Source organism: Myzus persicae, unplaced genomic scaffold (genome assembly GCF_001856785.1).
Source record: "Myzus persicae strain clone G006 unplaced genomic scaffold, MPER_G0061.0, whole genome shotgun sequence".
Taxonomy (NCBI): domain Eukaryota; kingdom Metazoa; phylum Arthropoda; class Insecta; order Hemiptera; family Aphididae; genus Myzus; species Myzus persicae.
In genome coordinates, this window is record NW_019100604.1 from 577846 (window position 1) to 605680 (window position 27835).

At 27.5% G+C, this 27835-nt stretch overlaps 3 protein-coding genes across 3 annotated transcripts; all 3 read right to left on the reverse strand.

The window, feature by feature from the left end:
* Positions 1 to 380: 380 nt before the first annotated feature.
* LOC111036095 (ejaculatory bulb-specific protein 3-like) lies at positions 381 to 1597 on the reverse strand. Its single transcript, XM_022317999.1, has 2 exons — positions 1342 to 1597; positions 381 to 746 (listed from the first exon to the last, which is right to left on the reverse strand). Exons 1-2 carry the CDS (start codon positions 1592 to 1594, stop codon positions 538 to 540), a joined length of 462 nt encoding a protein of 153 aa, XP_022173691.1. The 5' UTR covers positions 1595 to 1597; the 3' UTR covers positions 381 to 537.
* A 10954-nt stretch (positions 1598 to 12551) lies between these two features.
* On the reverse strand, positions 12552 to 14706 carry LOC111036266. The gene is made up of 2 exons (XM_022318250.1): positions 13434 to 14706; positions 12552 to 12907 (listed from the first exon to the last, which is right to left on the reverse strand). The coding sequence occupies exons 1-2, from the start codon at positions 13773 to 13775 to the stop codon at positions 12845 to 12847; spliced, it is 405 nt and encodes a 134-aa protein (XP_022173942.1). The 5' UTR covers positions 13776 to 14706; the 3' UTR covers positions 12552 to 12844.
* Positions 14707 to 15850: 1144 nt separating this feature from the next.
* LOC111036104 lies at positions 15851 to 27456 on the reverse strand. The gene is made up of 2 exons (XM_022318009.1): positions 26593 to 27456; positions 15851 to 16168 (listed from the first exon to the last, which is right to left on the reverse strand). The coding sequence occupies exons 1-2, from the start codon at positions 27221 to 27223 to the stop codon at positions 15942 to 15944; spliced, it is 858 nt and encodes a 285-aa protein (XP_022173701.1). The 5' UTR covers positions 27224 to 27456; the 3' UTR covers positions 15851 to 15941.
* Between the last annotated feature and the right edge of the window lie 379 nt (positions 27457 to 27835).

Below are 27835 nucleotides of genomic sequence, written 5' to 3' on the forward strand. Positions count from 1 at the left end.
ATATTGAGTTATCAATATGAATGTTCAATTTTAATACAATAATAATTATTATTAGTACTTATTAAATTTATTACTATCATTTTTAAACAATATTTTAGTGCGTTATAATGTTATTATTACATTATAAGGATAATGATATAACACCGATCTGTGAATTTTTTTTAACACTCGTAAGATTTTATAGAATACGAAATGATTAATCTTAATTAAAATGACTGCTTTTATTTCAAATTAAATACAAAACTGTATGTTAATTGAGTATATATTATTCTTCATTTTTATGTTTTAGACGAATACAAAATAAATACAACATAATAAAAACATAATCCGAAATATTTATTATTTCCTTTATGCTCTTAAAAAAACAAACAAAACACATACATAAATAAGGAATGATATTTTTATTATTTTTGTATACATTTGATACATAATGTATATAGGTAATGCATTCTAATGTATAAGAATAAATAATCTATGTACTAAGGTAAAACTAAATTATTATTAACCACTAATTGGTAAGATTATAGGTACTTGTATTTAAAATTTGACAACACCTTTTTTCTTCTCTTCTGCCAAAAATTGTTGGAATTTCTGGAAATATTCACGCTTAGGGTCCCATTTGTCAAGAAGCTGTTTCCATTCTTTATCATAATCTCTCTGGAGTCGGTCAACTACTTTAAGAGCAGCATTTTTTTGCGTAGCATTGCATTTCACACATTGGGTTTTTAAGGCATCAGGTAAAATTTCTGCAAAGCAAAAATATTTCAGATTAGTTATTAAATTTTATTTTATCACTAATGCATTAGGTTATGCTCTATAAAATCAATAAAATAACGCTGTAAAATAATGTTTCATGTAAAAAAATATAATTTGATTAAAAGCACATTAACTTTTTATGTGTACTAGCAAGTAGCAACATTGTTTATTGTTCTATTGAGAGGCTTGATTAAGTTTCTATTTTTAGAATAAGTAATTGAAATCTTTAGTTCAATCATAAGTATTTGTTTGTTGATTTTAATATATTTTTTTTGAAATTCAGGTAATTATAATGAGCCTACCACTTATTGGTTGATAAACTAATTAAAAGTATGTATTCATAAAGGTAGGTGATTTCCAGATCTAATAGAAACATGTATTAAAAAAATGAATAGGCATAATATTTATATTCTAATACATTTGATTAGATCGAATAAATACTCCAGTACAACAACACTAATAGAGTAAGTACATCATACTTAGTAATGGATCATACTGGATGCTAAGGAAATACCTATCTAACAATATTTTAACAGCGTAGTTTTATCTCCTTCAACTATGTACAAATGTGGTAAGTATACATACTTCTAAGTTCAGCTCCTTCGGGAGTGCACGGTTTCTTGTCCAGCAGACATTGAACGTAGCTGTTTACTAATCTTTTGGAACCCAAAACTTGGTCGATGTCAATATGGTCGTATTTTGTGGTGTAGGCGGGACCGCTTGCTGCCACAGCATCTTTTTGCGGCGCTCCGACCGTCTGGTCCACCGCGAACACTGCCAAAACAACACAGACTACTGCAATTCGTGAATCCATGGCTTGCGATTGTGTACTGAACATACGACGTTTCAGACCGGGTTTTATAAGCAATAATCATTGGCATCAATCGTGTGTTGTTTTTTTTTTTTGTGCTTCACCAAACTAAGACAAAGTGTGGTATTATAGCATAATAATTCATGCCCGACGACCTTCTAGTGACGCGTGATTGTCGTCATAGTACATACCTCTCAAACTCATTTCCCCATTGCCCGACCCGCCAGTCGGTTATAGCTAGGTACTACTTATTTCCTTGATTACCGCCTACTTGATATGCATAAATATTATTGTTGTAGTATCGAACGGGTCAGCCAATAATGAGTGTTTACATTCAGTTTTAGCGGTCCAGGAGCTGAGTCTATCATAAAACTGCCGGCAGTTTTTCTCGGAACACGAATAAATTACCCTCTGGTTATAATAATAGTCTCGGGATATGTTTAATTATTAGTATAAACTCTTAGGGAAATTTCTGTTTACCTACGTCAGTTTGACGTCATCATAATAACATCGTTTTCCATAAAATTTATTCTTCAAAGTATAATTCTGTGTACAAATTTGTAACGAATGTCATCTCTGTGACTTCGACAGATTGATTTAGGAAAAACTTCAAGTACAAAACATTACAATGGTAATTTTTTAATAACGTGCGTATAATATTATTTTATTCAACTTATTAATTTTTATAATTAATATTCACTACTTTGAACTGTTAAATAATAAATATAGACTAGCTGAATTTCAATTCAATCAAATATAATATCAAAAATATAAATTTAATTTTGAATAATTTTTTTATTGTATTCTTATATCTATTACAATTCGACATTAATAATTAGTGTTGACGTCTTGACTAGGTTACTCATTACTCATTTCAAAAATAAACTTTTACTATAACGGGGCTATATGTTTTTAAAAATAGTAATTTTAACACAGTTATTATAGGCAACGATAAAATTGAAAATAAAAATTAACTACGTGTGGTTTTCACACATCATACAGTTGATTTAGGTAAAACGAGTGCTCATCACTAAATCTTTGAATCCTGTTGGTAGTTGGTATTAACGCTTATAAAATTGGCCATCAGAAATAGAGTAAAAGTATGAAGAGGTTTTTTAAAATGAATTTCGATAAAAAAAATTTCAGTGAGATCAAAAAACTTGAAATGTAATACTAAGTTCCTCGTAAGTTGTTGTTAGAGGAAATTAAAAAAAAGTTCAGAATAAATCCACAATAATTTTTTATGAGCGTCTGAAGCTCACATTTGTACGATATTGGATATTTACTAAATTTTTTATTTTGCTGTCATTCAAAAACGAATAACCGCAGATACTTAATATTTACAATGTATGTTTATTTTATAATTTTCGATACTTGATAAAATTATTTTGTAGTTATAATGATGAATTTTTGTAGCTAAGGAATGAGCATTTTAAACAAGATTTTTCACATAAGTAGTTCATATACCGTAACCAAAAAATCTAAAAAATTATTAATTATAGTTTTTGTAATAGAGATATTAAAGGTTCAAATTTAGACTAAATAAGATAAAAACGAAGATTTACAATTTTAGTTTTCAATTTATTTAATTTAATTTTTCTTTAAATGTCACTAAAATTGTATAAGTTGGGTCACAAAGTTATACAATTATAATATCAGTTTAAAAATATTAAAATACATGGACATAATGTTTTTTAAAAGCATTTTAAGTTCAAATTTTGACAAAAAGTACAAATTATTTTTCAGTTAAAAACTAATGGAATATTCAATTTTTTAGCTAAGGATGGACAATTTAAAACAAGTTCATACACATAAGTAGTTCATTCTGTAACCAAAAATTCTAAAAATAAATAAACACCGTTTTTATAGTAATTTTAAGTTCAAATAAGGCCGAAATTACATATTAAGACCAAGGAATAACGATTCTAGTTATTTTGTTGTAATTTAAAAATATTATTTGTGGGACTTTTTACTTTTAAGTAGGTATATTATTATATTTTGAACACACAATGACAATTTCTGATTTCAAATCCAGTTTTTTCGACAAAAATTAATTTAACCCACTGTAGGCTAATAATGTCTAATAATAAAATAAGTTACTTAAATCACAATATCATAAAATATACATACCGACATACTAATATTATAGACTGAATGTCTTCGCTCAGAACCGTTTTCGTTTTAAATGATTTTTATATCATTGAATTCAAATTTAACACATGCATTACAGTAACTCTACTAATGTAGAGCAAAGTGAAAGAATCACCCGCTTTTTAACATTGTTTTATTATTATTTGTTTCACTTTTTTGTTTGCATGATAATAATTTTAAAATTGGTTTATGAATAAATTTGTTAATATTATTTAGAAGAAATGTTTCAAGTTAATAAGATTAATATTTTTTAAAATCACAACAAAATAACTAAAATTGTTACTTTTTGCTTAAATATTGAATTTTGTCAAAATTTGAACTGTCTGTTAAAAAAAAAATGATTACATATTTTTAAAAACAACTTGTGTGAGATATTTTATTAAATGTTCAAGTTTTTTAGCCTAGTCTAAAATATATTATCGACACATAAAAAATAAATTGAAAAATCCCAAATGTCCAGAAGTAGCTTAAAAAAAGTACAAATATTTTGAAAACTATACCATATTGTTTAGAAGTGCTGATAATTTATTTTTTTTAATGACCTACCATATCTTAACTCTTAGGCAGTACCCACTACCGACGTGGCATGTACATATTATATTGAACAATATGCACAACAAAATATATCACTTTATTTTGAATGCTGTAAATGAAGTATTAATTACTATTTAGTTACTTCTAATAATTAATATTAAGTTCATGTAACAATATCTGGATATTGTATGTATCCTATAACATTATGGATGTATCATATATGTAACTGCCCTTCAAAATCACGGTCAACACGCCACTGTTTTCAAGCATCTACGGTTTTATTAGTTGTTAAATTACAATAAAATAACCAATTCGATTTTTAAAAAACTGATTTTCTTAAAAATTCTTGTTTTACTCAATTTTTTTTTCTTTTCCCCAATTATTAAGAAAATTACTTATAATATTTTACGTTTAACTCCTTAAACTACCGATCAGATCTAATTTGCTACCATAAAATATGTTGAAGTTGAAGCAATTAACTGTTTTAAAAAGGTATCAACAGACATAAAAATATAAACTTAAAAATAATGTCAATGAAATATAGGAATGTACTTGTATGTAAAATAAATTATTTTAATATAATTCTTGAAATATATGCATATCATACTATGCATTGATGAAAAGTTTGCCTTAATATAACTCTTGCTGTATAGTAAGTAATAAGTATATACAGTAGACATTGTATGAACTTAATAAATAAATGTTCTTTATATTAACAATCATACATAATCTGAGCATAGGTTAGGTAGGTTTATACATATGTATAAAAAAATCTGGAAAATGTTGGTAAAAAAATTACAAAAAAATAACTTTATAGAGAAATGTTTTAAATAAAAAATTATTTGTCGCTTCAATCACATATTCAGTAAAATTTATCAATGCTGAGTCTTTGTTCAATAGATCAATATTAAAATAATAATAAACAATTGCATGGTTGAATACCTGTATTATGTAAGTACGTTTTTGGATTGACTCTATTCTTTTCCCTCAAAATTAACTTTAAAAAGTAAAATCATAAAAGTTGCTGTTTTATATAACTGATATATCTAATAGTTTTAACTAATCTTTCCAAACACAATATTGAATATTGCAATGAATTATGGTATATTCATGATATTGAATTAGATTGAAGCATTGCCATTTTAAAATATATGTATTTTTTTACAGAAATTATTATTTTGGGGGTTTTTTAAATACTATTTAGAAAAATATATTTGAAAGTATTTGTATATTTTATGTTTAATTTGTTTGTAATTAATAATATTTATTAGTATTTTACTGTGATATTGATTAAATGCAATTAATACAATATATATTTTCTAATGCAGCCAAAACATATAGGGTTTTGTCAATAACAGAACTTTAAATTGTATTAAACAAACTTAAAAAATATACATAAGAATGTTTGATTTGAGTTCTATTTGGCATGACTTTTTATATAAATTACATAAGCATGTCTTATGCAGACATGCAGTAATAAGTTATAACACTTAATAGTGATTTCGTTATAAATTTTAATACACCAAAATAAAATTTGAAGCCATTACAAGTATTAAAAAAGTATAAAAGCTTATTTAAACTTAGTCTATAATTAATCTATTACCTATCTATTGCCTTATTCGTAAGGAATTATAATGTTAAATTCAATTTTTTAACACAAAAGTACTGGTATGCAATGAAATGTATTATCAAAATTGTATATTTTGAATTCTCAAAAAATGAATTTTATGGATATTTTATATTTTATAGTGTATTATATCATTATTTTTAAAACGTTAACACTATTTGTGAGTAGACTTATACTTTTTAAATTTAAAAAAGAAAACATTTTTGTTATGTTTTATTAGTTGACAAAGGAAATTAAAGAAATGTAATGCTAATGATTAGTTTTCAAAACAAGATTATGTTGACAAACTAGTATAAAATGTGGTTACATTTTATTTTAGAGGTGACCTTGCTTCAAAAAATATATTTATTTGAGTGTACGCTATTCCTGTTTTATATTTTAGTAGAATTATAATTTCCAAGACCTTGAAAATCATTACAATAAAAGTATTTATTTTTTGATAATTACAATAAAATTATTTTCTTATGTATAATTATTTTTATTTAAATATTTTACGCAGCTCATTAGTCATAAATATTATATAAGTACTACCTAATTACTTATTGATATACTGATATAAAAACTATTTTTGTTAGGGTAGGTTTTAAATATATATTTTAAATCGTATTCTTATATAAATCTGTGAAGACTTAAATAGGTTATAATATTTTTAATAACGCAATCTTACCAAATATTTTAAAATACATTTCAGAACTTTTAAATCATTGAAAAAATCACAAAATGAGTTTTAAAAAAACAATACATTAGTATTATTGTTATGGATTTTAGTTTTATAATAAGTAGAGGAAGTAAATGAAATGAAAGAAGATTAGTAAATAGACACTTATAGTTATTATTTTAAAATCAACCCCAATTTCTTTATATTTTTTTCTTATGAAACCACCGCCTAATTGAATGATTATAGTCAACTCTGACCCTGTGAATGTAATTAAAATACTATCTTCTTGTTGGAGTAATTTACTATTAATAATTGTAAGTCAACATAACATAAGGATACATAGATTATAATATAGATACCGCTCTTTAATATAAGATTAATGTTGACTTGGATTAAGGACTAAGCGTATGCTAATGCAATGAAAATATAATTTCAGTGCGTAGAGAATTTCAGAAATTATAATATCAATTTAACTGCAACAGTATTAAGTCGTAGGCAGTCATAGAACATAATTTATCTCAAACAATTATTGAACAGCATCGTGAGCCAGGAGTAAAATATAAATTAATAAAACCTAGGTTGGTAAGTAGGTAGCTTAGCTGTATAATAATTTTTTTTCCATTTGATTTTATAATTCTTCACACAGTCTTAATGATAATCATTGTTTGTTTTTTATTATTGATATGAATAGTAACAACTAATAAATAATAATATATGAAAAGTATAAATAATTTCAATAGGTATTATAATGTAAAACTTTATTTTTTATTTTATTCTTAAATAAAAAATGCATAAATTATAAAAATCTGTAGTTACCTAGTTCATAATATTATATATTTGAGATTCCAGTCATATCTAATAATGTATTCGTATACTGATTTAAAACTATTTCTGATCAAAAATACCTTACAATAGGTGCTAGATAGCCTAGATTTATTTATGGTTTTAAATTTGAGAACTAACTTTAAAAAAAAAAAATATTCTATGAAACAATATAAATTAATGAGGTTAGCTTAGCACATTACTGAATAATAATGTAATACATTTATATATATTTAATAACAATCAAACACCTTCAAATATTGACCTCTAAAAATGTATTGAGACTTTAAGAATTTATTTTAATTTTTTTTAGAATGAAATCCGAAACATCTTCAATAAATAAACTAGGGAAGTCGCTGTGTTAAAAAGTAGGTAGGTATACAATTAAATTACTTAAAAGAAACTAGGTACCAAAAACCATTCTCAATATTGAAGATCAAATCATTTTTTCTATTTTAAAAATCGTTTTCAGTTCTACACACATATTAAAATAAAACTAATATACCATTGTATTATCAAACTAACAGGTACATTCATCGCTAAGCTAAGAATCTAAATCTAAAATTTATGATGTATACCTATGATTTAGTCAACTCAATTCGATAACAATATTGTCATAGAGCTTAAAATAGATTACGCAATAATAACATTGTAACGTTCAGTGTAAGTTGGACTCATTCTTTTGTACCAATATTATATTATTGGTATAATATATATGTATGACTTATGTACTTATGTTTTGCCATGTATACAATAACCGTTCTTGCCACTCTCCAATGTGCGAAAATTCCTCGGCATCACCACCCAATACCCACACAATCAGAGTACCAAACTATCAACTCCCTTTGCCCGTAATCATAAACCTAATATTATTTAAATTATTAAATATGATTTAAAATACCGACCACGAACCAATTTCTTTAACGGACGACGATCGGCTTGCCGAAGTACTAGCACCTGGACAACAAATTATCATATTAATGTTATATTTTATTTCCATCATCATAGCATAGCTACCAACTAAAGCCTTCAATGGCGATGGTGGAAAGAACGATGAAATGAGAGACCATCAAATATCGACGGATGTCTGGTCCCTTGATGTAATATATTCTTTAATGTAAGTATAATAATTGTAATTTAATTATTATTGTTTTTAAGTATCCGGCCGGTATGAAACATATACTTTAATGCATTATTATTATTTTGTTGACCGGTAACAGTCCAGAGGAGCCATTAGTGTTTTTGGATTAAAAAATTAAACAGGGTCATTTTTTAAGCATAGTATTATTACTCGCCCCCATTATATGTTTGAATTATGCATGTATTCAAATTCTGATTTTTGGGATTTTTATGTGTAGTAAAACCGATACTTTTTAATACTTAGATTGCGTACTACATTTAAGGAGTATTTTGTATTTTTGTGACGATATTAACATTGGTTTTTAAACAGAGAACTTATACGTCCTAAGGCAAATTATAAATCCGATGATTTTTAGGAAAATCTTGACGTATTGTAATCGAAATTTGAACTAAAAGTTTCTGAGGTATCCTAATTAAGTATACAGTATATTAAGTACATTTGTTAATACCACTTAGTCAAATATACTCAGACAATTTTTAATATTATAAAATTCTGATGGAATAATATTGCACCTAATAAATTTAAAACAAAAGTAAATAATATCCTTTTATTCAACTATTATCATTAGAATTTAATTAACAAATAATTTTGTGTTTAAATGTCGATTACAATACATCAGCATTTTCAAAAAAATCATAAACATAAAATCAGGGTGAGCATGAACACGTTGAGTTCCGCGGCGGACACATAGTTCACAACAGCGGCGTTGGCTCTGAGACCTAACATAGGCAGTCTACGGTAGTTTAGAATTGGTACAGGCATCTTTATTATGACTTACCCGGTCATCAGAGCAATGCTTCTATTTTTAATCACTGTTAATCAGTGAAATGTTTACTTTTTGAACGATCTATTTGGATTATGTTTTCGTTTGTTTTTAGCATATTAATGGACACTAACGGTTATTTTTTCCCCGAAAATATTCAATGACGATGACTAAGGTGGATTAAGTTAAGTTTGTTTTTTGTTTTATTGAGTTGAGGCTTCAACATGACAACATCTGTGGTCATTAGCCTGTAGGCTACCACCACGCCATACCAGGCCACTGTTTACGTTTACAGCTAAAGTTACTGTGAACAGTTATTTAGTTATTAATGTTATTATATATATAATTTTCGTCATTATGTTTTTTATTTATATACGAAAATAATACAAGGAATTTACATCATAATATAATTTCGTAATAATTCTTATACATATTATTATTTATTATTGCAACAGCGCTTATTTATTATTGTTTATTAATCATGCAAATACTAAATAACAATAACAAGTAGGTACCTACGTAGAGAAAAACAACCGTATTGCGCTGGAAGACGACGTCAACACGTATAGACCGACATCATCGCGGGAACACTTTTGCTTCGATTCCGGACAACGCGTGTCAAATATTATGAGACACTTAAAAAAATCATTCTGTATTTATGTATATATATATAATGTATACTTTATACTTTTGAAAAAATTACAAATGTCATTGGAAGGTATTTTTGTCTAGCCGTACTATATTATATTTTATTATGTTAATTATTATCATTTTTGTTTCTATTTTTTCTGTCCGAGTTTTTCTCTATTTCGGCTCCAACTTAACTTGTTTTTTTTGTTACTATTTGGTATTATTGCTGTTCTATGTTCCTAAATTAAATCTAAAATCCACGACACACTGGCCTTTCAGGTCCTGACTCCCGGCTCATGGTTGGTGACTTTGTGCAAAGTGACAGGTGACTACATGATCTTTGATCTCGAATTGCGATTTTCGGCAAACTGTCGAATGGTTGCAACATATATTATTTTTATTACTAAATCGATCGCCCAAGAGAAGCGCTAACACTATCATCGCGGCTGTAGGTGGTGTTATAATATTCTGTATGAAAACAATCCAAGCAATTTTATCCGAAATTTTAATGTACTGGTAATCTCGCAGATCTAAATATCTAGTAATAAAACAATAAGATATAACAAATAGGTATTAAACTCTTGTGTCAACAAGTCTGTTTGAGGCAATTAATTGCCTTTGATTATGATTTCATACTTATTTAAATGTTTTTTTTCGTTCTAAAAATTATATTATATAAATAAAGTTATTTATTCATTCATAAAATTTTATTGGAAACATATTTAGTATACAATGTTGCAGTGTTATAAAATTACACACCCAAAATTATGTATTTCTTTTAGTACATTAATTTCATGATCGACATAAAGTTCTATTTTAATACATACATTTATTTTGAAAATAGGCAACTAAATTTGTTTTGGAATTTTAAAATATCGGTTACGGTACCTACTCCATACAATATAATAGTTAATCAGAAGAAACAAATTTTATTTAAAAAAAATACACTAAGCTGACTGCCTATTGGACTGTCCAACAGGTTGCCTATAGCGGTATATACGGCGCACGGTATACTATTCAGAGTTCAGACATTATGGTATTTGTAAATGAGTAATACAGTTCATGGAGTTTAAAGACAAATAAATAAACAGTGAAGTATACAATCAAATATAATATAATTAAATACAATTATTAACAGAGTATAAAATACAGGATATAGCATGGAAACCAGGGACTTAATTCCAATTACATTGTTCATACTAGGTATATACGTTGGGTTACTGGATGACTGATACATATTATTATGCAGAAATACTGTATCGGTAGAATTTTTGGAAACAATACAATTTTAACTATCTTTAAATGTTTTCAAATGATTTTTATTGAATTTAAAGGCAATATATTATGTGAAAAGTGCAAAGTGCACTACGCAAAGTGCTGTAGTTGTCCACTCGAAATAAAACGGGGGGGGGGGGGGGGGGGGGAGAGGGAGATGGCGAACCTATGACACGCGCACACCATGTTAGCGCACGAATGCGTAAAAGTTTGATAACATTAAAGTTTTTTTAAAAAAAATTGAAGGTTTATCGAACTAGTCGACAAGCAGGGAAAACGAAATCAAACCAAAATTTTTATTTGACACGGTGGTATACAGCCATCCCTGCTGTAGTAATTCTGAATACGAAGAAAAAATATTTCAACAATGATAGATACANGGGGGGGCGGCAAGCGAACAACTAAAATATGTCGTTTATCGAGAACACGTCCCGATAACGAGTGCGCAGAGAGTATCTTTAAACAGGGTACAAAAAACACGGCAAAGAGTCGACAGAGGCACAAGGGTACAAATGGCCGTAAAGTGCAAAAAATGGCTCAAAAAAACGTCGGCCAGAGTGAAACAAAACACAAGCGGTGAACAACGCGGGGACGGAAAAACGTCGGGCGTGTGAACTTGCATAATAGCTATTCGGACGAAATGTCCAGTAACAATTAACAAATAAGGAATTAAGATGGACCGGCGTGGATACTACAACCACTGGCCACCGGCCAACTAGCTCTGTGCACGGCCAGCCGATACTCGTAAAGGCGTGTATCCACGTCGGTCCATCTTAATCTCTTATTTGTTACTGGACATTTCTTGCACTTTATGGTCATTTGTGCCCACGTGCCTCTTTCGGCTCTTTGCCGTGTTATGTGTACTTCGTGTTTTATCAAATTTAAATAAAAAATTCTGTTCCTATAAATTATTAAAATAAATAAATTATTATATAAAAATTTCAAGCTTATCCCTAAAATAATTTAAATTTTAAATTTTAAATTAAATTAAAATTTTAAATTAACTAAATATAATGTAACAAATTAAATTTCAAAACTTATATTATTTTATAAATATTTATAACACAGTAAATTAATAATAAAATTAACTCTTCGAATTTTGAGAAATTAAAAGAAAATCGAAAACAGTAATCAATCTCCATACAAAAGGTAGGTACTAAAAATATTATTTTACAATACTATTAAGATATAAATCTATAAATTAGTTTTTGCCAAATACTGAGAAGACTATAAATAAATGAATAACTTTTATAAAACATCAATAAAAAAAAAAACATTAATAATTTTAATTTTAATAAAGTTTAACATCTTATATGAATATGATATATGTATTATACGAATAAAATGTATATGAATTATTTAAAATAAGTAAAATTAATCGCGGATTATCAATTAAAAAACAGGTTCCTCTAATGAGATTAAATCATAATATTTTAGTCAATAGATTAGTTGCCATCGGAAACTCGCTGTCGTTAAATTCGGGGGCACGTGGAACTCGGTGATGGAGACGACAAAGTCGTTGAAATGACTTATAAAAGTCACTTTTGTCGACGTCATGGGTGGTTAAAAAACAAAAATTTAGGAGGTGATAATGATTTTTGATAAGGCTTGGTGGTCTTATCGTTTCGAACGCGGGAATGTTTGAAATTCCAGTTTCAGTGTCTAGAAATCTCACATCACTCATGAAAATCGGCAATTGAATAATACGGTTCTCCGTCGTATGTCCGGTGCTTTTTCGTCTGTAAAAAAAATGTAAATTCAAAATCCGTACTTAAGTGTCTATCAACTCAGTCACCTCAAGTGAAAATCTATTAACATTCAAGTTAGCAAAGTTATAGCTACCTAGGCAAGCAATCTGACTTCGTCGGATCGCAAACAATGCACTACAACTTTTCAGGTACGCAATCCACCTGCGGTGGACAAGTGGATTGCAGACACGCCGTTCAGCGGCTATAAGTGAAACTCAAGTAAATTGATAGTATGTACCTATATTATATACACTCATAATGCATAGAAAATAAAGATCGCACGTAGGTAATTGTATTTTTCACAATCATACGGATAGACAGTAGTATAAGTAAGTAAGTAACGACCACTATTTTTTTTTTTTGAAATTTTTGAAATTTTTATTTTGAAATTATATTATTATGGCTGCTATACAATATTATAGACTGCATTGGGTTATATCAGGATTAAAGATATAACAGATGTAACCTTTAATCGTGGCGGGGCATACAGCCACAGAAAAACATCAGGCCGACGAACCTCTTTGTACGGCTCCAAAACGAACGGCGGCGTCGCTTGGGTATTACCGCGCTGGCTATCGTCTGAGCGTATGCTGCTCCAATCGCTGCAACCGTCACCGGTTTTTGGATCATTGAAACTTGTCTCGTGGACAGCCAATTTCGGCGAGCCATCTATGAACTTGACCACATTCATCGATCCACCTGTGGACTCTACTGTGCCGAACTGCAGCACAGCCATGTTCGGCATTGAAACCGCTCGACGACGGAGCCTCGAAGACGCGGCATCACGAGTTTCCGGCGGCGGTCGAACCTCTGGCGAAGCAGACGACACTGGACCTTGGTCGAGGGCTGCAGGTGCCATAACTCCTGCGTAATAGCTGAATGTTGGACTCCTGAGACTTTGTTCTGAGATCCTCGAACAACATCAACATCAAGGCGGTCGCTGAAGGCATCTCGACCAGGGGCGCGTCGCCATCTGCCTTGCGTGGACCAGCAGGACCACGACGATACGCCAGTGGTTTCGAACAGTTCGACAGCAGATCCGCGAACACTTGGTGTATTACTTCCGTTTCGGACTGCACATTCATCTCAAGCGATACGAAGCTATTTGCAGACATGGTGATACGACTAATTGTGGTAAAAAAGGTAAATTCCGAAAGTAAAGTAAGTTATACAGACAGTAAATAGTATACCCCCATAGTTGAGCAACTGAACTTAACCTAACCATACGTTCACGTATACAAGTCACCTCATCTGCGTTTCATATTATTGAGTGTGAATGGAAACCAATATAATATGCTCATTTGTTTGTACTTTTGTCAATTCTAAAGATGGCCTGATAACGCGAAAAGACTTCTGAAAACTGATTTGAATTCTTAACGTCTACTTAGGATCAGTTAGGCCAATTTTAAGATATTTTATTCAAATTTAAAATAACAACATTTAAACATTTTATACATTTTAAATATTCAAATGAAGTATAGAGGGGCTTAGGAACAACATTTTTAAAAGTGACTTGAGCGATTTCCAGTAGGCATATTAACGAATTCAAATCAATCTTCAGAAATCTCATAGCATTATCAACTCATCAGTATGATTGACAAAAATTTGGTACATTCTGGTTGAAATAATTGACCGTTTGCAATCTACCAAAAATAAATTTTAAACTGTTCAGTCAATTTTCGGTCACCGGCACTCTTTGTGTATATATTTTTGATTTATTGTTATTCATTGTGTACAATATAGCACATACTATTACTTATAAATTCCCAACAAAGCAATATTAGTAATATTAGTAATATTAGTATTTTCACAATATTTAAAGAACATTTTTCGTAACATATTTAAAATCACGTCATATAATTAAAACATTTTCAAAATTATTTGAAATGACCTCAAAGAAAAAATTAAGACAAGTTCCAAGTATCATGATTTTCTGAATACACATTTCCAAAAATGCATGAATTGCGTCTAGTATGTAACTTACTGAGGTACTAATTTTATTGTGTAACAAGTTTCAACTTGTTATGTTACATCTTGCAAAGCTCACGTATTATTTTTGAAAGTACGGGGAATGAATTTATTGTGAAAAGAATGTACATTAATGTCCCCTATAAATGTGAAATGTGTAAATAAAATCAATTAGTATAATTACGAGTACTATTTAACCTATTTTTGCTAGATCGTGTGACGTGTATGGTAATAAAACCAAGAGACCAAAATAATTTACAGACTATCCTCCAAAAGATCCAAAAGTTTAATATTCAATGAATAATAATTGTTTTTTTAGTACCACGAGTATACCACTGTATAATATAATTTATTTTATGAAAAACATTACATGTTTAATACATTTTTATATTAATATAATAAATAAATAAATATAAATTTTATTATTTTGCAAAAAAAAAAAAAATAATATAACTTCAAATTAATTAAAAAATTAATCGTTTGTAGAAGTTCTTAATCGCTAAGACAATTTTCTAACCAACTTATCACAATAAAAAATATTTTCCATTATTTGAGGAATTGAGGAATTTTATCTCTCTACAAGTTACAACTTTCTTAATATCAATAGATCACGGTACACATTGCCAAATTAGCATCACAATTTAAAACATTTATTTATGTACCTACTCAAGATGATTCATTTTTAGACCCACAGTTTTAAAAAGCTTTAAGATCAGTATAATACGATACAAAATGATTGATGAATACATCAAATACATAAAATAATTTAATAATATAATAACTAATAACCTATTAGTAGGAATATCATAATATACCAATATAATATAATGACAATTTACAAAATGTGTATGAAATAACTATTAATTAGTTACAAAAATATATATGTTTAAGATATTATTTTATCAAATATTTTTAAATCTACTTCTAATATTCTAATATTATAGGTGTATTGACTTATTTTATATAATTTAAGAAACATATATATTATATTCAAAAGAAAATATATGCCAACAAAATGAATTTTTCTAAAATAGAATTAGTACTAAATATTTAGTTTTTATTTGGTTGTATCGTTGGTGAGTTTTTGAAGAGATACCTTCTCGTCATCATCATTGTCTGCCATATACTTTTTCAAATATACATTATTTGGATCAAATTTTTTCACCAACATGTTCCAGTATTCTGGTTTGTACTGTAGTAAATGAGCCAAAACTTTGCCTGCTTGTTTTCTTTGTCTTTCATTACATTTAGCACATTCTGTCTGTATTGCATCCGGAACAATCCCTAGAACCATAATGTAACTTCAAATTAATGAATCATAATAGATAAAAGAAGCAAACATTTTAATAATAATATTTGTAATTTCAGTTTACAATGAAGATGGTTTTTAAATGCAATTAACATTTAATTAGTAAAAAAAATTGTTATTTTAGCACTATGACCAGCTGCCAAAGTTAAGTCTCTATAAAAAAAATCATACTACCTAGATTTACATAATATGCAGAAAAAAAACAAGAATTTAATTAATATTACAATTATAGAATGAGTGCAAATCAGTCGGTTACAATAAAATTAGTAACGTTATGTTAGCCATTATAGCGAATCACTTATTGGGCATTAATATTTTTAAGCACTCAACAAAATGTATTGCATTGTATTTATTTATTTACATAACAAATATAAAAATGAAAAGATTTTCCTCCTGGTGGTTGAAATAAAAAATTATTATTATTATTATTATTATTGGAGAACTATATATGATAGGAATTAGGAATGTACATATTTTATGAAGTTTCTTTTAAGTGAATATTAATAAATTGAAAATTATATTTTTCGACTTTATGTGTTTCAAAATAAGTTATTTCAAACTTCATTTTTGTTATATTGATAATTATTAATTGATTTAGAATGTTTAGCTGTTTTTAGGTGGAGATTATTTAGCAGAGTTTTACGTTTTTAGTTTTTATTTAGCCGTTCCATCGCATGTGATATTAGAAAGGATGAAATGAGACGTTCCATCATCTGGTATTAGAAAATTAACCAAATGATGATAATTTGTACCTACGGAATTAATTTTTGTTAAACTGAAATGTCACGATCATCTCAACTCTGGAGTATATGTAATAATTACTGTTTATTTAATTTATTTATTTTTATTTTATTTGAATCATAATTATTAGATCTTATACAAAATGATCAATGAACGGGCAATTGGATACTGCATAACCTCGAGACCCGTAGGAATAGTAGAACCAATATACAATATAATCGCATAAATAAAGGTATACCTACATCAATTTGACTCTCAAATATAAATGATCTATTTGTTTGATTTAACTAAAACATTTTAAAACAAAGTTTTTTATATTCATCGATACAAATATTTGTGTTTATATTTTACGTTATTGAAACAAATTAAATAGTTAGGTTAGGAGTAACATTAGTTTTAATAGCAAATACGCATTAATTACACTTACACTTCTATGCACAGGTTTGAATCAATTTTAAATTAGGTCACTATTTTTAAATTATTCATTTATTATTTCCATATTTTTACATTTCTTTATGTAAAATATTTCTCAATTTATTACGTTCTAGATTTGTTAGTACCCAATGTAACATTTTTTGAAGTATAAGTTTTGACAAATATATAATTATTCTATGATAATATTTTTCCCGATAAAAAAAAATATATATATATATTATATAATGTTCTATTGAACATTTTTCTGATTTCGGTACCTATAGTTATAGCAGGGAGATTCTTTTATTGGTTAACACTGATTATATCAAAAAAAAAAAAATAATATTTTTGGAAATATTTTTTTATATAGCTTGAGGTCATGACAAAACAACAATTTATTATTACTTTTATTTTATTGATTGGAATGCGTGATTTAGTTCAAGGTGTTTTTAGCGTTGCATACAAAAATTTAGTTAGGCGTTATTAATTATTTTCACATTAATTGTACTACAATATATTTCCTTACATACGACTTATTTGTATTGCTTACCAATAACTATCAATCTTGCCTAAAAATGTCTACAAGAAGTTTCTGATTAATAAAAACATTAATCGTAATGATATTTCGTCATTGCTGTGGACAATATTGAATTAAAAGTCAATTCATATAACACGGGTCAAAAATAGAAGTTATCTAGCCTTGATTAAACTTTCAAAGAATTTGAACAATCCTTCGATAATGCATTCAACATGTTAATCCAGGTCAAGCAAGAAAACACGATTCTTACTTATGAAGTTCAATCTCTCAGAGAAAGCATTGTCTAATAATTAGAGCTCCCACTTAATTGGCACGCTCTGTAAACCAGTTTGTTGACTTTGACATTGACAAAGAGTCTCCAGATATATTATGTATGCCTCAAGGAGAAAAATAATATCATTTTTAACGTTTTGAACACATTTTCCATCTGTACCATTATTGTGGATAAAGGGATACTTCAGAGCTTGGTCTATTTAGTTACAGTGTCAAGTGTTAATCATCTGGGTAATTTTGGTTCTCTTCCGCATCCTATTTTGGTGAAGCTTAACAGACTTGTGTTCATTACTTATTTTTATAGCCAATTCTAGAGTTTTTTTTACTGCTTGTGGAAAATAGAAAATTAGTTTTGTGTTTTTCACTCTTATATTAAAATCAAGTGACAGCTGACACCATTAGTATTATTAATTAGTATTATTAACCTACTTCTAAACAATCTAAACTAAATAAAAAAATTAAAGTCTAAAATTGTTTCAAAAAATTTAAAATTTTCTATTTTATAATGTTTTTGTAATTGAATTTACAAACAGCATTGTTTTCGGTCTACCAAATATACAACAGTGACAAAAACCTTAATTTACCATAGTAATCCGGGACACAAAAAGTGGCCGGTGACCGTCACGAACCTAGCTTCATCTCAGTGGTTGTCATAAACATTGGTGAGTGGGTATATGGAACGCATGGATACTTTAACTGGTTTAGTTTAAGCACCACTGTTTAACGCGTGATATGATGCGCGGGTCGCGAGGGTCACCAGCCAGTTTTTGTGTCGCAGACTATACTCTTTTTTAAAGGACATTACTGCACCCGGAGACCAGGTCAATGCAATCTACAACGATCGTGGAAAAAGCCTGAAATAAAAAAGATAATGACTTACTTATAGCAAAAATTAGATACGATTGGTGTAAGAGATTATTTATTGTCTTTGTTGTTCTCTTATGTTGTTACCTTTAATACTCAATTAGAAAAAAACTAATGGTTTGTTCTTAGCAGTATAAACGTTTTTTTGTTTGCGGAAGATAAAATATTTTTGCATATATTTAGACTGATGATGGGGCTATTGCACTCAATTAGGAGTTAAAAATATATTTTTCGAATGCTGTGTTTTAAATGGTCATAGATGATCACGAATATCTATAAATGTGTGTATATTTAATTTCATTGTTCCAGGATGTCAATTAATTTGCGTTAGAGTATACCCGGAGTTTTCCTCAAAACAGTCATTATTACTGTTTATGGTGACCTTAGAATTATTCTTTCTGCAGATCTAGCTTTTGATGCCCCCATTAAGATAATAATAACTAGCAAAAGATTACGTGTTCTGTTTTTATTAAACGATCTCACATAGAGTTTATAGCACAATACTTAAGAGAATTATATTTTCCCACAATTTTAGTTTTTTAGAACCCGTCATCCAGGTTAGTTGATATTCTTGAAACAAAATAGGAAAGATTCCTACACTTTTGCGCTTTCAAAGCTGAGCCAATTTGCTTGACGAAATTGCTTTCTCTGTAGAGTCTAAGTCTTAAATCATTGAAATCAAGATGTATAGTTTTTACTTTACCTAATTTTTTAATTAAACTGCTTAATAGTTCCATAGAATTACCAAAAATGTTAGGAAAAATGTATTTAAAACTTTAAAGGGCAATTATTTTTAAGAATAATTCAACCTTCATTGTTATATCACAACACTTATGCTATTATAATTTATAACTATGTATATTAATAACTACAGTATTTAAATAATCCGGTTTGTCGATTCTTGTGTTCAAATAATGATATTCAAGATTTTTTCGGTCCTTTGTGTTAAAAAAAAAAAATATATATATTATAATATTTAATTGTAATACGTAATGTATAATGAATAAACGATTTTAACTATTTTAGATTCTGAGTGGAGAGATGAATATATTGATTTTACAATGATAAGTGTTTTTTACTTTTATTTTTGTGTTTTTCATCACATTTTTGGATACTAAAAATGCATCTTTTCTAGTGGGAAAGTGAATCTAGTTAGAAACTCCCATTAGTTTTCCAAAATCGTCAGGAATGAAAGAAAACAAAAAATGAATTAGATTTTATGCAAAATCAGTATTTTAAAAAATTGATTTCGATTTTTAATGTACCTCTAAAAACAATTACAGTAGACTGTAGATGCATGACATTTTGTATTAGAAATTTCTATCCACTATTACATTTTCAAAATATTGCAACTCTTTTTGAGCTATTTAAAGGCATAACAAATTTTGATTTTGATTAGATTTTTTTTTAAATTATTGTTGATTAAAAAATGAGTGGTCAGAAAACTTAGACAATTTTTACAAAGTTTCTTATAAGTTTTTATTAATGGAAATTAAAAAAAGTTAGTTAAGGTGAAATCCACAATAATTTTTGATGGGTGTCTGAAGTTTAAATTTTGACAAAATTCATGAAAATTACGGAAATTGATAAATTTTTTCGAGTTATTAGTAATTCACAAAAAAAATGTTCCATGTATATCCCAGATATGAAATTTTTCTACAAGACATCACTAAAGTTTTCCTACATATTTTAACAAATACATAAAAGATTACCGAAAAGCCAAATTAATTTTTTATAAGAGTTTGAAGTTAGACATTGAATATTCACCAGTAAATTAACAAATTCTCATACAACGATTTTCTTATTTTGTTGTTATACACAAACTAATGACTCTAGGTACTTGAAATTATCATCGAACATTTATAAATATCCTTCTAATTATATTGAAAATTGAATACAATGCTCCTCATACATAGTAACAATAGCAGTTAATAAAAATTCAAAATACATATGAACGTTCTTTTTTTGTAAGCATTTTAATTTCAAAAGTTTACAAAATGTATGATATTGAAAATGTACAGACTATTTTGTGGTCATCAGTTTAAAAAATGTTCAATTTGTATAACCTACAATTGAATATTTAGAACAAGGATCCACATAAGTAGATCGTAATTTAACCAAAAAATCTATAAAATATATAGACAATGTTTTTTCATAGTTATTAAGTTCAAATTTGGATGAAATTATAGATATTTAAACGAGCCTAAACCTAACCTTGACGATTTTAGTCTTTTTGTTGTAATTTAAAAATACTATTCCTGGGTACTTGAAACTTTTAAAATAAATTATTATATTTTAATATTTAAAACATCCGACATTTTCAAATTCAATGTGTTAGGAAAAATAAATATAACCTACTGTAGTACAAACGCCTATAATAGTTAAATAAATTACTTTACACACAATTATATCATAAAATATACTGAGTAATATTATAGGCACACAGACCGTCTTAGCTCAGAATCGTTTTTAATACACAATGATTTTATATCATTGAATTCAAATTTAACACAACCATTACAGTGACTTCTCTAGACACCTAATGTTTAGTAGGGCGTACCCTATTTGAACGCATCTGTTGTATTCAATTTATCTTTATAAAGTTGTATACTAATACAAAATAAAATAAACGATTTTGAAAATATTATTATAATTTACATTTTTTTATAGTTAGGATTGTTTAAGGTTGTAATGTATTGAATGTCATCATATTAAAATTTTTATAAAAATCAAATTTCAAACCAGAAGTTAATAAGGTATATAAGTTAATATAAGTATATTGAAATGAGCATAGAAGTGACACAATGTCAAGGAACTCAGATGAGCTTTTAACGAAAATAACTTAAAAAATTATAATGGATGAAAAACAATCATACTTGTTCGAATAAAATATTTAAAAAATAAATATGTTAGATGTATATTTTAAAACAATACAACTAATTACAATAAAGTTTAAATTTATAGTAAAAAGGAGCATTTATAGCAATAAAATTATTAAAAAGTTAAGTATTTATTGTTAGAACTTGAGCTTTTTTCAGCAAAAAAAAAAAAAACGTAGATAAGATAAAACCCTGTCGTTACAAATAATAATAATTAGAGAAATAATTAATTTTCTTTATATTAACCATTAAAGTATTACAGTTACCTACATGAATTTTTGTTAACTACTATTAACTTAAGACAATTAGCTATTAATAACTCGTCTTATCTAACTAAAGTTAATTTTTGTGTGTGAGTGATGCAATAAATGTACTGATTTTAATAATGTGTTGATTTTTTTTATGTTTATACGTTGTATAGTAGAATTAATAAAAATGATTTCAGGGTGGTTAGTGATGATATATGATACCAAATTGGATATAGTCGCTACTTTTGTAAGGTTATAATGGGAAATTCCAATTAAATTTCTCGTATGGGAGGAGGGGAGGAGTAGAGTTGAAGGAAAAACTGGAATTTATTTTTATACACATTCACATGGTATAATTTTCAAAATATTTTTTCTGTTTTTGGGTTATTTATAGCGATTTATGTTGATTTTAATTAACATGTAAAATAATTATACCACAAACCTATCCACACCGTTCTTCTGTCAGTTGGTATTGATTTAAAAGTTGATAACCATAATATGTGGCGTAAGTATATGATATTATAATCATTAATTATGAATATAATAATAATTAATAAATGCAATATTTTAAGCAATAATTAATTCGACCTACCGTATTACAAGGTACCTAATAAGTAATAATAAAATTAATTACTACAATAGCAATACCAAAAAACAAAAATTTCATCGTGAAAAATAATTGGTATCTGACCGACAGACGGTCTCTCTTAGATTCAATAATTTATCGTTTGCAATGATTTTTCAGTCAATTCAAATTTAACACATACGTCATTACAGAGATATTTTAATCAATAACGAAGTACACTCTATACGTACAGTAGGTAGCAGAGCGTTACCTACTTTCTGACTTTCCCCCTTTTTAATATTCAGATCTAAGATTTAAAAATGTAATACAAGTTTTCTCAAGTTGATATTACTGGTAGGTATTAAAAACAAATCAGAGATTAATTGCGCAAATATTTGCAAACTGATCTTAGAGAGTAAAATAACGATTTTAGTTTTGTTATTGTAATTTAAAAAGTATTAATCGCAGAAACCCGAAAACTCCACTTCTATTTAAAATATTATTTTCTATACTTAATGAATGACATTTCAAAAATATTCAGACCTAATTTAAGTTATTTAGGCATTAAATATAGACGTTTTTACTTTTTTTTAGGGTTTTTTTTTAATTGTTGATAAAAATGTTAAGGCTAGAGATTGACAATTTAATAATATTCTACATAAGTTGTTATTTCAACTAGGTATTTAAAACTATTTTAAATACATAATTATAGGCGGATTTTTTTTTCATAACATATTTTTTTGTAACTACTCTAGAACATGAAATTAGAAATGTATGTTATCATTTGAAATCTTAAAACTACAATAACGGTGAAAATAGTAAAATATAATTTTTTTTTATAAATATTATTTTGTATAATAAGTTAAATTTTATTAAAATGTTCCAACAATAAATTATTTATTTATTTCTACTCTATTTTAAATCTACCTTATCAATAAAAAATAAATTAGATTATACAACAAATATATGTATAATCCGTATTTATAAGCTATTGTATAAAAACAAGTATATAATGAAATAATCACTAATTAATAGATAGGTTTATTACAAAAAACAAATTATTGTTCATCTAAAAAAATATGTATAGTTTCTGATTAAATTGCAGTATATTTTTATAATTATATATATTTGTATTCATATTTCACAACTCGTAAGTATGAGCGTAAGGCGTATAGCATTATTTATAATTATAAATATTAAGTACGATAGGTGTTTATTTTTAAGAAAATATGTATACGTAGATACGTACATATTTCCTATATATTATATCCATAAATTAATTTTAATAAGTTTTGTTTTACGGGTAGTTTTATATTATGTTCAAAATAAAACAATTTTAGTGTTTATAATTATACTCATAATTATTATTACTTCTACTTTATAAATACGGAGGAAATGTCTGCAAATTACAAATATTATATTCATTATACAATAATTGAACTGAATTTTAATTAAATAGGTTGTGAATTAAATTTTTTTTTTAAATTGAGATTGAACGTAAATGATAAAAAACATTATTTTATACGGGCTAAATTATTATTTAATGCGTTTTAGTTTTTTAATTTCCAGATAATCCCAGATGAAAATATTGTAAAATTACAATTAAATTTATACTTTTACTTATTATAACTATATGTCAATATCCTTTTTTTGGTTTACCCAAATTTCAAAAAATAAATAAATAGTTTTTAAATTTTTTAAGTTCATATGTAATAAAATGAAAACAATTATAATATTATAAATTCATAATGCCATACAATATAATTATATCAATTAATAAATGGAGTTTGATATCTTAACTTTTAGTACATTTGAAAAAGTTAGACCTACAGATTCATAGATTTTACAAAAATTATTTTTGTTTTTAGTTTAAGCACAAGTATAAATAAATTTTTCTATACGGTATAAAAATGTATAAATATTATTTAGAAAAAAATCGGTTGATATATAATGACAAACATTGTAGACATTCTTTATGTATCCACGGTAAATTCATAAAAGTTGTATTATGAGCCAAGATTTTTCAAGGACAGTAATAAACCAAATTATCTTATTTAAAAAAAATATTTATCGCAGGACCCATACAAATCAAAAAAAGTTATAATTAACTCTATTTATGTATTTTTCAAATAATATTTTCGAAGTATTTTTTTTAAAATTATTTTTTGTATCCAATTGCAGTTTTTTTAATTACTACAAAAAGCAAAATTATCATTATTTGTGTACATAACATACACTTATAATTTATTTTTTATTTTTGCATTAATGTTTCATACAGTCAATGTAAATACAAATGAACCTTAAGACCCCGGTCTTGCGCATATAATATTGAAATTAGGTGTGTATTCATAAAATAAATTGATTAAAAGTGTGTTTATTACAAATAATAAGCTAAATTAAATATTATCATTTAAGCAGATATCATCTACATTTAACTAAATATGTCGATTACTTTTTTTTTTTGTATTACAACATTTATCAACATGATTGTATTGAGTTTACATGACTAATGCGGAAGTAAACATTATCTCTGGTTAATGATTCACATAACTTATCAAATAAATCAAATGTAAATTTCTTTGGAAATATTCATATTCGTATGCAGCTTAAGTAAGTAGGTAAGTCTATCTCCCTCAAAAATTAAATTTTAAATTTATAAACAAAATTTGACTTTTTTAAATTCCAGATAGTCAATAATTAAGTGTTGATATAAATGTGTATAGTGAGATTAATTAAAATTAAGTCACATAAACTTAATTCGTGAACAAAAAACATAACACAATGGTCATATATAGGAAAAGCTTTTAATGGCATATTGATAAATTGATTTTTATTATTAGGATGTAAGAAACGCATATGCATATGCTTCCGTGCGTTACTCTACTGAGGAGTTAGAAAAATACTAAATTAACAGTTCTGGTAATTTTCTTTTTATCAGTTATAGTACTGATTATTAAAAAAATACGTTTGTCATGAATGTTGTCCTATTATATGTTCATATTTTATTTATTTACTCATGTTTTTGATTTTTTCGTTATTTCCTGAAAGATTATTTGGATATTCTGGTTTAACTATTTTAAAAATGGATAAAACTTAAAATTACTAATTTAAATTGGTAGTTGGTACTAGCTATAGAGATATAATTTACCTACTTTTGTTAGAACTATTATTACTACATAATTATAACTGTTATTATTTAATGAACAAAGAAATATCATATAAAATGTATTTGATATTTTTTGAACTTAATACTTATATTATACTATATTGTATGATTGTGTAATAACACATTATTAATATGGCAAATTTATTTATTGTATACTTTTATATAATATTAGTAGATTACCTTAAACCTGTAGCCTACATACAACAATCTCATAATAAATAAAAAAAACCTTGAATTTTATCTAAAATAAAATAAAATGTAGGTAAATAAGAATCTTTTTTGGCTTTTATCAGAATTTGACATTCTTTGAAATAAAAAAACACATTAGTTGAAAATAATTGATAAATTATTTCACTCCTCTATACCTAATATAATTAATTTAACTTCATATAATTGGGTACACTACATTAGGTACTATTCATCTCAATCCTAATTCAACGTATTTAAGTAAAATAATATAAAATCCTTACGAAATAGTTTTTCAAAACATGTCTTAAGAATGATTGTTAGTAAGTATGAATATAAAAATGTCGTTAACTCTTTTTATTCAGGCTATTTTGTAACTACCTACTGCAAAGCAATCCTAAATGCTATAAGCTTTTTTTTTTCTTAGAGCTTCTTAGCATAAAAATTATTGACATTATACAACGTATACAGTTGAATATAAATATTGTGTAAAAAAACGGTATTCATGTATTATCAAGAACTTACTTTTAAGCTCCAAACCTTCTCTGGTACACGGTCCTTGGTTCATAACACAGTTGAAAAGAATTTTAATAATTCGTTCATTGTTCATAACAGCTTCAATATCAATGAAGTCGTATCGAGTTGGATATGACGACGTTTCTCTGGTGGTTTTACGCCCATCGGTGGTTGGTGACACGCTGTTGTTCGCATTCTGAAAATTTTGTCCAATCCGAGATGCGATCGCAGCCTGTCCGACCTGAGGTGTGGTCGCAGCCTGTCCGACCTGAGGTGCGACCGTAGGCAGTCCAAACCGAGATGCAATCGCAGCCTGTCCGACCTGAGGTGTGATCGCAGCCTGTCCGACCTGAGGTGCGACCGTAGGCAGTCCAAACCGAGATGCAATCGCAGCCTGTCCGACCTGAGGTGTGATCGCAGCCTGTCCGACCTGAGGTGCGATCGTAGGCAGTCCGAACCGGGGTGCGATCGTTGGTTGTCCGAACCTAGGTGCGACCGTAGGCTGTCCGATCCGATTTGCGATCATAGCTGGTTGCTCAATTCGCTTGACTTGAGATATCGCAGCCGGCTGCTCAAGTCGCTTAAATAATTGAGAGTCACACATCATGGTTATATAACAAAAAACCGCTAACAAATTCATGGGTACTGTTGTAGTTACATTAAGTCGTCTACGAAATTAAATAAATAAACACAAACGTTTATTAATTGATTTTTATTTTATTATGTAGACCAATTTGTACACATATAAAGTTCTTACGACTGACGTGGGATTTAGAATAAAAGTAACGGATCGACCGATGTTTAACCGATTCGCACTTAAGAACGTCTGTTGTTGTTGAACGCGAAACGGAAACGTAGTAAAAAAAAAACGTGCACTTCTCAAGGGCACCGTCATCCTGCGCAAACATGAACGCCAGATTGTTGTTTTTAATTTCACCCGCTCATCTCCCGACGATTCAGCGATAACTAATATCCATAATTATATTATATCAACTTCTACTTCGCGTCTTCGTTCTCTAGCCATTCAGAAATATTTGGTTCAATCGCGAATGTCGTCAAAAACATTATATTTATGCGCACATTAATACATTAAAAGCTTACATAAGCTGTAAAGTATTAATTTTGTGAACGAAATTTTAGTGAAACCTTGAAGTAAAGGTTGGCCTAGGTTTTCACTTAATTGGTTCTTTAAAACATTTAGTCATGTTTTTAAATAAATACTTTAAATGTTTATGGTTATTCAAAAAATATC